Source organism: Triturus cristatus, chromosome 1_2 (assembly GCF_964204655.1).
Source record: "Triturus cristatus chromosome 1_2, aTriCri1.1, whole genome shotgun sequence".
Classification (NCBI taxonomy): domain Eukaryota; kingdom Metazoa; phylum Chordata; class Amphibia; order Caudata; family Salamandridae; genus Triturus; species Triturus cristatus.
Genome location: NC_140580.1, coordinates 916,014,266 through 916,026,356, shown reverse-complemented (window position 1 = coordinate 916,026,356; position 12,091 = coordinate 916,014,266). Strand labels below are relative to the sequence as shown.

The following is a 12,091-nucleotide window of genomic DNA, read 5'->3' as shown; positions in this document are numbered from 1 at the left end:
CAAGAGGTTGTTCTCAGCCAGTTTGGGGTTGAGGTCGGTTAATACTTCCTGCTTATTGGGCTGTTACTCCCACGCAGTGTGGGATTCGGTGGCAGAGGTTCTGCCTCAGTGCTCTGAGGAGGTCCAGGCTGTCCTTTCCCAAGCGATTGTGGAGGGCAAGGATGCGGCGAAGTTTGCCATCAGGTGTGGTTTGGACACCGCTTATTCATTGGGCAGGGCGATTTCCACGACGGTCGCGTTGCGGAGCCACGCCTGGTTGCGTTCCACTGGGATCTCACCCGATGGACATGCCCTTCGATGGCTCCCGCCTCTTTGGTGATAAGGCTGACAATGCCCTGGAGCGCTATAAAGACTCTCGTGCCACGGCCAAGTCTTTGGGTCTTTACGCGAAAACCCCTGCCACGATGGGGTTTCGTTCCTTTCGTGGCCAGGGCAAGGGTACCCAGGTGCTCTCTTCCAGCAAGTCTGTGCAGAACCAGCCTCAGGGAGGCCGCAGTCGTGGGTTCCGCAGGGGCGGGTCTGGTAACCTGTGTGGGGGTCAGTCCACTTCCACCCCCGCTGCTTCTGCCTCAAAACCTTCCTAATCCGGGCTTCAGGGGGCACCCCACGCCAGTGGGTGGCAGGGTTCACCTCCACCACTGGCGCGAGATCACGTCGGACAAGTGGGTGCTGCAGATAATCTGCCAAGGTTCCTCGCTCCCCTTTCTGTCCTTCCCTCCAGCCATGCCACCTCGGTACCACCGCATGTCGAGGGATCATTTGGCTCTTCTCTGTCAGGAAGTCTCGGTCCTCCTGGCGAAGGGGGCCATCGAGCGCGTTCCTGGGCCAGAAATAGGACATGGTTGTTATTCCCACTACTTTCTGGTCCCCAAGAAGGACAAGGGGGGCTTGCACCCCCTCTTGGACCTCCGGGACGTCAATCGCTTCCTCCGGAAGGAGAAGTTCAAGATGCTCACTCTGGCTCAGGTCCTGACTGCCCTGGACCCTGGAGACTGGATGGTAGCGTTGGACTTGCAGGACGCTTATTTTCACATCCCTGTCCTGCCGGGCCACCGGTGTTACCTGCGGTTCATGGTGGGCCAGGAGCATTTTCAGTTTGTCGTGCTCCCCTTCGGCCTTACCAGCGACCCTCGGATGTTCACGAAAGTGATGGCGGTGGTCGCAGCTCATCTGCGCAGGTCCGGGGGTGACAGTCTTCCCCTACCTCAACGACTGGCTGTTGAAGGCGGGTTCGCCCCAGGCACTTGTCTCACACCTCCAGACTACGGCCGACCTCCTGCATCTTGCTGGGGTTCTTCATCAATGTGCCGAAGATGCACCGGAGTCCCTCTCAGAAGCTCCCTTTCATCGGAGCGGTTTTGGATTCGACGCTGGTTCGGGTTTATCCTCCCGAACAGCGAGTCCGGGATATTCAGGCTATGGTTCCGCTCTTTCAGCCTCTTTCCTGGGTTTCAGTCAGGATGACCCGCCGGCTGCTGGGCCTGATGGCCTCCTGCATCCTGCTGGTGCTGCATTCCAGATGGCGCATGCGGGCTTTGCAGTGGGTCCTGAAGTTCCAGTGGGCGCAGCATCAGGGCCACCTGTCCGATCATGTCCAGATCTCGGAGGGCACTGCACGGCAATTGCAGTGGTGGCTCACGAATCGCGATTGGGTCCATGGCAGATCCCCCTCCCTTCCCCAACTGGAGCACACAGTAATTACTGATGCGTCCCTCCTGGGTTGGGGAGGCCACATGGGAGAGGCTGAGAGCAGAGGCCTCCGGTCTCCGGCGGAGTCCCGGCTCCATATCAACCTTCCGGAGATGCGGGCGATCCAGCTTGCACTGAAGGCATTCCTTCCCTCTGTTCAGTGAAGTGTGGTGCAGGTGTTCACGGACAACACCACCGCCATGTAGTATTGCAACAAACAGGGAGGGGTGGGGTCGTGGACCTTATGTCAGGAGGCTCTGCGCCTCTGGACGTGGCTGGGACATCGAGGCATTACTTTGGTAGTTCAACACCTGGCAGGTTCTCTGAACGCCAGGGCGGACTAACTCAGCTGCCGGTGCATGGTGGATCACGAGTGGCGTCTGAACTTGGACATGGCGCAAGGTCTCTTTCTGCGATGGGGAGAGCCTTGGTTAGATCTATTCGCCACCGAAGAGAACGCGCAATGTCATCAGTTCTGCGCGTTGGAATTTCCAAGGCGGCACTTGCTCGGAGACGCTTTTTGTCTCGAATGGAGCTGCGGTCTGTTGTACGCCTTTCCGCCTATACCACTTCTGCCCAGAGTGCTGAAGAAGATCAGGCGCGACCGGGCTCAAGTTATTCTTGTGGCTCCGGACTGGGCTCGAAGAGTATGGTATCCCGAGCTACTCAGTATGAACATCGATCCCCCGATCCGTCTGCCTCTTCGGGAGGATCTTCTGTCGCAGCAGCAGGGGACGGTCCTCCACCCGAACCTGTCCAGCCTCCACCTCCATGCTTGGAGATTGAGCGGCGACAGTTGGCACCTTTCGATCTTCCTCCTGAAGTCTATGATGTCATCCTGACAGCCAGGCGTCCCTCCACTAAAATGGTGCACGCCTGTAGGTGGAACAGATTTGTGGCATGGTGCACAGCTAAGACTGTGGATCCCCTTTCTGCCCCTCTTTCTGAGGTTCTTCTGTTCCTTCTCTATTTGGCCCAGCAGGGCTCTGGGCACTGTTAAAGGTTATCTTTCGGCAATCTCTGCCTTTCTACGGCTTCCTGATCAGCCTTCTCTTAAGTCCCCGGTTGTTAACCGTTTTCTTAAGGGCATTACGCCTTCGTTCCCACCTATGCCCTTCATAATGCCTCAGTGGGACTTGAATCTTGTCTTGACTTTTCTGATGTGCGCCCCCTTTGAGCCCCTTCATAACTGTCCCTTACGTCTTCGTACTCTCAAGACGGCTTTCCTGGTAGCTATCACCTCTGCCAGGAGAGTGAGTGAGCTCCAGGCTCTTTCTTCCAAACCTCCTTTCCTTTCTGTTCATCCGGACAAGGTGGTTCTGAGGACACGTCCTTTCTTGCCAAAGGTTGTCACGCCCTTGCATATCGGGCAGACCATTACTTTGCCCACCTTTTTTCCGCCTCAGCATCCTTCAAGGGAAGAGTGGCTCCACCGTCTAGACCCAAAACGTGCGCTCGCATTCTATCTGCAGCGTACACAGCAGTTCCGGGTGGATGATCAGCTCTTTGTTGGCTACGTGGGCGCCAAAAGAGGTCGGGCGGTGCACAAATGGACCATCTCCCGGTGGTTCATTCTGCGCATCAAAGCCTGTTACTCCTTGGCCACGAAGGAGCCTCCTGTGGGACTGCGTGCCCATTCGACCAAGGCAACTGCAGCCACTACTGCCTTGGGACGCGGTGTCCCCTTGCAGGAAATTTGTCAGGCAGCTACGTGGGCCTCGCTGCACACGTTTACCAAGCACTACTGCCTTGACAGTCCGGTCCGGAGAGATGGCTTCTTTTGCCGTTCTGTGCTCCGTGACTTTCTGTTGTAATCTTGTTCGCAGACCCACCACCAGGGTTGGTATTGCTGGGGTATCTATTCTAAGGTAAGGAATCTTTCACTAATGTGTCTCTTTCAGATGCACAAGTTAATACTTGTGTAACAATATATCTGTAAGAGACATTAGTTAGTGATAGATTCCTTACCGCCCCTCCCATCCTCCCGGTTCTGCGAACTGATTACTAGGGTTAAGGTCATCCCCTTTTAGGGCCCTAGTTTTATGCACCAACGGTCAGTTTCTCGCATGACTGCGTTTCAGCGCGGAAAGTTGTGCACAGAACTGACGTCAGCGCGCATGGGTGGCGCCTAAGTAGCCTCCGTGACGTCATCCCGGCGCGCACGACGCCAGTGACTGGCATGGAGCCGCACAGCACCACCTACTGGCGCGCAGGGGTACTGCTAAGCAGAAAACTTTCCGGATCCAGACTGATGCCTGGGGAATATTCTAAGGTAAGGAATCTATCACTAACTAATGTCTCTTACAGATATATCGTTATACAAGTAGTAACTTTTAATACAATGCAGCAGAAAGATTTACGTACCTGTAGTCCTGTTTCTGCATTACAGGTATCTTCGTTGAAGTCCTAAAAAACCTCCCCCCTCTCTTTCTGTTAGTCTCTGTAGACAATCAGAGGATCAGTTATACATAAAACATAACTGGCTCTGGGAGGCATTATGGGAAGGGGTGCCTCGCAAGTTCTTAGACACAGCCTTCTTATTTTGCCTGTAATGTAGGCCTATTGGAGTACTTTATTACCTTCATGTACATTTTGTAAGTGGCCTTGCATTTTAGATGATTTTCTAAGACTCTACAGTAGTGGTTCTTAAACGTTTTGTTTTCTTTGGACCCCCCCTTAATCTTTACTGGTACTTGGAAACCCCACTGAATCATTATTGGATTCCAGGAGCCCCACTGAGTCATTACTGGAAGCCAGACACACCCACCCAACCATCTTCAATGAATTTAACCGCAAAGCAATACACACAAAAACAGAAACTTTCATCAGACGATTACACAAATGATGAAATAATTTATTGAATTCACAAATATAAAAAAGAAATCTAAATTTTTATTTTGAGAAGGTTGTAGCTTTTCTAAATTCAATTGAGGGCACTCATCTTCCATACTATATTCAGTTTGATGCACTTGCACTGCCCCCACAAATCAAGCTAAGGATATTAACCTACATTTTAGCCTCCAATATTAAATTCTTTATAGTAGATTTGTGCAATCTAATTGTCCGAGTTGAGGCTTAATAAGATGCTATACTGGGTACCATAACAATACAACATAAGGTTTGCAGGTGGTACAGAGTGGTTGAGAGTTTGTTTAATCATTAAAGGTAGGTGGTCCACTCCATGAGTGGAGCAGTAGAAGGGGCCTAACTAACAGTCCTGACTTGGAGGACTAGTAGGCTTCTGCTTCTCGGAGGGGAGGAGGATTCAGGTCCTTCCGTCTGATAATTACATTTGACTTGATATGGGTCAAGTTTGTACTAGAGTATCTTCCACAGCAAACTTAATGATCTGGCTCTTTATTTCTTCCTTCTGGTAGAGCATGTGTGCTTTTCTTTTTTTCACTCTTTTTCTGAATTTTTTTCACTTTTCTTGTCAAATATTAACATTGTTCCACATCTTTAGCCGTGCTTCACCTCACAGCGTGAATTTTTTCTTGAAATTGTTTTGGATATTTTTTTTCCAAACCCCAACATTCTTTCCTTTGCTGTGAAGTGCCTACCTTGTGGTAAGAAAAACAAAAACGTAGGCTCTGAATCACTATCAGCCACACCATTGAGGATTTCTCTAAATGTCCCAGAAAATCAAAGATGGCATTGAATGCCTTTGAAGTAGGGAAGACCGTTCTTGAGTAAAGAAGACTACTCTTAAATGATTATTCTTACAGAGAAGCCCCTGGGAGCATCAGCCTTCAGCCCCACCTTTGCACTCCCTCTCAGACTACAGACTACAGCATCAGGCTACTTTCTTGAGAAGTTGTGCAGAACTTGCAAAAAGAACAGCAGTTGTGCTGTTTTCTCTGTGAAGAGTCTAGCTGTCAAAAGAAATTAAAACATCTGGGCGCTTCCAGTAGGAAAAGAGACAACTATTGCCCTTTATGCTTTTCTGTGTGAATTTTGTGAGACTGAGGGATATCCTGGAATTTTTTTAACTGAAGCGGTGCAGGGTTTCTTGCTAGCTTTCGTTTTGGACCTTAGTTTCAGCGGTGTCATTAGACACATACAGGACCACTGGCTGGTGCTTAAATCTGAGGTGCCTGTTGAATTTACTGTACTGCTCACTAAACTCAGAATGACTCAAGGGTCTGTAGATGTGGGTGCCATGATGGCTGAAAAAGCATATATTGCATTGGCTTTTATTATTTATTTTCTCGTTGAGATGCACGTTTGTACTAGCCTTCGCCACCTTTCATCAATTTCCCTACATAGAATATGGTACTCGGCTATTGGACAATGTAACTGGCTCAGTCTAACAGATGTTGTTGCCCAATGACTTTTTTGTGGAGTATTTCATTTTTGAAGTATTATCTTCAATTGCCTCTATTGAGCTCAACAGGTGTTTCCTAAAGAAACTTCAACATTTTGTTAACTTTGATTTTTGCTCATTTATTGACATATGTGACATCTGTATGATTTTTGCCTCCGTGTCCCATCATTCTCTGAGAAGCAGATGCTGTTCGCTGTTTGCCTGTAAACTTTATATAAGTTAGCTTTTTGCTAGGCTTTGCAGCTTAGAGCTTCATTGTTCCCTCCTCCATTGCCGGACTGAGACACTTCAGCCTATGCCTGACCTTGCTTGTGTATGGACTCCTCAGACTCAAAGGTACCCGGATTTTTAAAAGTCATCTCATCACCATGGATCACAGGAGTGCCCTCCAGTATTTTAAACTGCAGTGAATCGAGGCCCACATTGGGCAAGCTTTAAAATAAACCATATTTCCTCTTTCTTTTCTTTTTGATGAAAGTAAAACCTCTGCTTCAAATTTCTAGACTTTGACTAGTGGTCATGCAGTAGTTGTATCTCAAATTGATTATGGAATCACAGCTCTGACAGGGCTATCAAAAATAACTGTCTCCTGTGAAAGGCATCCTTCATTTGCCCCCAAGACCTGGTTGAGGAAATTTAATTGAGTAACTCCCGTGCTGAGATAGCTACACTGGTTGTCACAGAAGGCTAGAAAAAATAATTAACTTATCCGATATTCAAAGCTCTACATATAAACAATTTCTCTTTAGCACGTGGACTGTCTAAGTTGGTCTGTCTAAGGTGGTATGACAGACCTGTGTAGTAAGGACTTAACTGACATGAAACCAGGAAATTCAAGACTTAAGTTACTGACCCAGTGTTTCTCCATCGATAAACTCCTACTACAGTAAATAAGATCTATGATTGGGACTTCTAGTTGCAAATTCCTTACCGTAAAATATTCCCCAAACGTCAGACAACATCAGGAAATGTTCGAGTAGCATCTGTCCGCCAGTAGGTGGCGACCTCGATGGATGTAATGTGCACAGTTGCCTGATTTGTATTAATTATAAACATATTTTGAAATGAGTTAGGTACCTAGTGTTACCTCTTATTCATTGTTGCTACTTACTGGGGTTTTTTACGCTGTGAGGTTTCCATTGTTAATTTTTGCTATGTTTACTGAAGACGTTATTAAAGGATTTTCTTGACAGCCATTCATCTTAGCAATTGTTATGCTGTGTCTACTTTCAATGTTCAGTCCACCTCCTTTCAGCTGTGCTATTCATGCAGGCTACAGCAGAGAGTGAGGATCCTTTTGGATGCCAGCAGTCTCACACCAAGTATCCAGCCTCCAATACAATAGGAAGAACATACAATCTCACTTTTGATATTGCTAGTTGGTAGCTACTACTCAGCAGGTCTTGGGAAAAACCTGAGAGGGAGGGACATGTTTTCTTATGCTTGTATGCAATTGGGAAATAAGTTTTAGATGGTTAGAAACCAGTTAAATAAGTGAATGGCATCTACTTAGTTGCTAGCAGTTTCACTCATATACATATATATTTGTTTGTTCTTCAGAAGATCGAGGAGGTGTCTTCACCGCTAAAGAGCATTAAACGTCAGCGAGAAAAGGCTGAGTTGTCGGACACAGAGGAACCAGACAGGACAGGCGTGAAGAAATCGAAACCCCAGGAAGTGAGTTCAGTGAGGGACCTGGCTGGACTGGCCATCAGTCTTGAGTGAATCTGTACCTTTGGCTTGAATTAATTTCTGGAAGATTCAGAAGAGTAGCTGACTGACAGAAGGCCCTGTATACCAGAGCAGAACGACACTTGCAGACCTTTAAGGGCATTACTAGAGTTGCAGTCTGTGTTAATGTATGGCATCAAAATTCTCCCCAATGCCTTTGGGTGTGGTAGTTAATTTATCTACTGCATACCACAGAGTCTGAGGTATTACCTATTGAGTGAGTTAGCTGGGTTTGCCCCTGAACATGTTTCTTATTTCGCACAGATTTTGCAAACTGATTTGTATGCAGAGTTGATTTTGACTGTGCTACTCAAGGCTGGTGGGACAAGGGTCCGATTGTCTTTGATTTGACTGCTTGTGAGCTTTCATTATCATGAAAATTATTTCATTGAAGATTGGGCACCACAAGACATTGATTAGTGAGCCCAAAACATCACAAAGATGGTTATTGTACCTGAAAATCCAGCTATGCTCTGCCTTGAGCCTACAAGCTGATACAGTTGCCGAGCCCCGACATTCACTTTTCCCAAACCTTTACCTGGTTCCACGCAAGAGTGTGATTGCCCTGTAGCATGATCCAGGTCCACTGCTTAGCTTGTTGCCACCTTCCCTCTGTAGATGCACTTTACCTGTTATCTGTCTTTGATAGTTCTAATGTCTTTCTTTGTACTTGCTTTTCTGTTCAGCAGGACATTAGTCGGCCAAATTCACCATCAGAGGGAGAAGGTGATGTAGAAGGCGAAGGAGAAGGGGAGAGTTCAGACAGCCACAGCGTCAATGATGAGGGAAGCAGTGATCCCAAAGACATTGACCAGGATAATCGGAGTAGCTCACCAAGTATCCCCAGTCCCCAGGACAATGAAAGTGACTCTGACTCCTCTGCTCAGCAGCAGGTTCTGCAATCACAGCTCACAACTGAATCACTGCCGGTTCAGAGTATGGCATGCTTACAGCCTACACGAGCTGTTTCTCCAGTATCTGTGCAAGTGCTGCCATCTGTTTCTGCGGCACAGAGCATTCCAGCTGTACCCTCACAGGTCTCTTCATCAGTGGTTCAGCCCCCTGCTACAACTTCTACACACTCCCATATCCAGCACACCCCAGTCCTTCACCCTCAGAGGCTACCATCACCTTATCCTGCCATTCAGCCTTTAGCAGGGTCTCAGCCCCAGGCTTCTCCTACATCCCAGTCACAGCCATCCCTCCATGGACAGCAACCTCTCCATGTCCAGCTGCCTCCTCTTCCACATAATGTACAAGCTCAGCCTCACCTGCAGCACCCTGGCCCTCCACAACCATTTCCTGTTACCTCTCAGTCATGCCCACCTCCGATCTCCCCACAGCTCCAGACTCAGGCACTACCTATACCTCCAGCTCCGCAAGTGGCTCAGCAGCCAGCTCTACAGATGCAGTCTTTACAACAGTCAACTCAGCCCCCAAGGGAACAGCCTCTCCCTCCTGCTCCCATGGCCATGCCTCACATTAAACCACCTCCCACCACCCCAATACCACAAATGCCCACTCCACAGTCACACAAACATCCTCCACATCTATCGGGGCCATCTCCATTTTCCATTAATTCCAACCTTCCCCCACCACCAGCTTTGAAACCCTTGAGCTCTCTTCCTGCTCATCATCCTCCATCCGCCCACCCACCTCCCCTTCAGCTCATGCCACAGAGTCAGCAGCTCCAACCATCACCAGTTCAGCCTCCTGTTCTTACTCAGAGTCAAAGCCTGACACCTACCACAAATCACACTCACACTGGCCACCATCCATTCCCACCACAGAACCCCATGCCTCAGCATCCCTTCATTCCTGGAGGGCCAACATGCGTTACTCCTCCATCCTGCTCTTCTACCTCAGCTCCTTCTTCCATGACTCCTGTTTCGGCTCCTTCTCCTGTACCCTTGTCGGTGGTAGCATCTACTCCCAGTGGGACTCTTCCAATTGTCACATCCCCTGGCTCCTCTTCTATCCCCTGCACAGTGCCTCCCATCACAATCAAAGAGGAGGCCCCAGATGAGATGGAAGAACCAGAGAGCCCCCCAAATTCACCTCGAGGTCCATCTCCAGAGCCCACTGTGGTGGACACACCAAGTCACGCCAGTCAGTCTGCCAGGTAAGAAGTACTACTCCAGACCAAACTGAGTTAATGTTATTCAGGACGTCTTTTAAGCAGCTTACTTTTAAGTAGATCTGTACTCAGTTTGCATACCCGGTACAGAATAGAAACCTTTGAAGATTGGCAAAGTTCAAAAAGGCCTTGGAAAATTGGTCTGAAGGGAATGGATTCAAGAGTTTGGAAAGCATAGGCAACATGATGGGAATACAGACTTATGGTATGTTGTTCGACTAACCCAGGATGTTGGTCAGTGTGATGGAGGTACCTCAAAGGTGTTCAGTGTGAGAGTATTTACTCTGACAAAAGTATTATTCTCTGATAAGTCAATCCTACGCCTAATGTAAGATATCTTCCATTTACGAAAGGACGAAATTAAGATTATTCAGTAGTTCTGCTAGGTAACATAGTGTCTGCCCTATTGGACATAGACGCATACAATATTGAAACAATCTTAATCAGTTATCAGTCATTAAGCAAAAATCCGGAGTCCTTCTTTTTTTTTCTTTTTTTTTGTGCAGCAAGGGGCAGTACCTTGGTGCAGACAAAGGGTCATTTATTTTCACTTATAGTGGCAGAATCAATTGTTTATTAATGGCAGCCAAATATTAATACTTATGTTGGCAGCTCTTTTGGGCTCCTTAGATCATTGGTGGAAATGATGAAATCCGCAGTGTCGCCCAATCTGTCATCACTTACCATCAAGTGTAATTTCAGAGGTATATTGTGGGAGTTAAATTGTATGAAAGCACCTAGTGTGTATGTATTCAAGAAAAATAGCAAGTTTCTTGGGTGTTCTTCTGTCAATGTTTGTCATCCTTCAGTTTCTAGACAACTTTTATTTCACTGTGTTGCATTTGGTTTCTATTGCAGGTTCTACAAGCATCTGGATCGGGGCTACAACTCATGTGCCAGGACTGATCTGTACTTCATGCCACTAGCTGGATCCAAGTTGGCAAAGAAGAGGGAGGAGGCTATCGAGAAAGCCAAGAGGGAAGCAGAGCAGAAGGCCCGTGATGACCGGGAGCGAGAGAAGGAAAAGGAGAAGGAGAAAGAGAGGGAGCGGGAAAGAGAGAAAGAAGTGGAGCGAGCGTCGGTACGTTCTATTGCTAGAGTCAAAATAAGCATTTAGTTTGTGTGCATACCTAAAAATGTTTGTCAGAATAAGAGGGAGAAGGAGGTTCAGGCTAGGTTTGTCCTCCTATATCATTAAAGTACACTTAATTGATCCATAGATAATGGATCATGAGAAACTAGCCTAAGTTAACAGACAGTGGGTTCACCAAATTGGTGAGCCTCAACAATTTAGAAAAGAAAAATGCTTTTCTAGAGTCCTCTCACTCACCCAGGGTTGCCCCTAGGTGACATGCTTCATCATTGGGGCCATCCCAAGCATCTACTGCTTGGGGCGTGCTACGACTTGCGAGATTTACGTAGGAGCACTTTTTTGTGTGAAACTGTGTTGGGGGAGTGGTGTTAGTGTTAGTTAAAAATACCTAGCTAGTGAGTTAACAATGTATTCCTACTCCTAGCTGGTAAGATAAAAAGGGGTTAATAACAGGAAAAATATAACTATTATGTGTTTATATTGCCTATTATTTTGTCAACATGTTTCGAGGTATCCCCTAACCTCTTCTTCAGGACAGCATGGGATCCAGCCCCACGTGTACCACTCCGTGCAGAAACCTAAATTAAGGTGAAAAATTAGACTAATAATGTGCGCCTATGGAGCGCACTTGGTTATATACATACGGTTATTGATGAACACTTAGTATCTGTATTAGAGAAAAAGAAATGCAGGTTAGAAAAATTTGGTGAATGGATCAATTGAGTGTACATACCTAAAAATGGGCAAGCATGTAGAAAAAGCCTAGTGGCTATAATACCTCCTGCTGCCACGCTCATGCTGTTGCATATTTCTGAGATGCTACAAAGTCGTGTGAACCTGCAAACTATTCAGTTTAATTAGTAGACATATCATGAGGCATTGCATTGGTGATACAGTAGTCCTCCCACTTGACCCTTATTTCTTCATAATGGATTCTGCAGGGAGTTATCAATCCAGAATTACATCCCAGGCAATGTCGTCTCTGAATACATTATTTGTGCCCAACACTAAATTCCATTGTCATAATTGAGGTGAGCAAACTATTGTTAAGCAGATATTTAACCTGGTCTGAAGACTGAGAGCAGTATCTCTTTTAGAATAAGAACAGCTATCCCTC

General features: G+C 47.2%; 1 protein-coding gene across 20 annotated transcripts in view; it reads left to right on the top strand.

The window, feature by feature from the left end:
* Window positions 1-12,091, top strand: part of RERE (arginine-glutamic acid dipeptide repeats) — a 1,190,399-nt gene that overhangs the window by 1,049,847 nt on the left and 128,461 nt on the right. For 12 of the 20 annotated variants that reach the window (XM_085609696.1, XM_085609720.1, XM_085609702.1 and 9 more), the window contains 3 exons: window positions 7,574-7,690; window positions 8,431-9,866; window positions 10,740-10,962. In XM_085609696.1, coding sequence (XP_085465822.1) covers window positions 7,574-7,690; window positions 8,431-9,866; window positions 10,740-10,962 — 1,776 coding nt within the window. The remainder of the gene's footprint in view (window positions 1-7,573; window positions 7,691-8,430; window positions 9,867-10,739; window positions 10,963-12,091) is intronic. The other 8 variants (XM_085609712.1, XM_085609701.1, XM_085609709.1 and 5 more) reach the window with 1 other exon arrangement.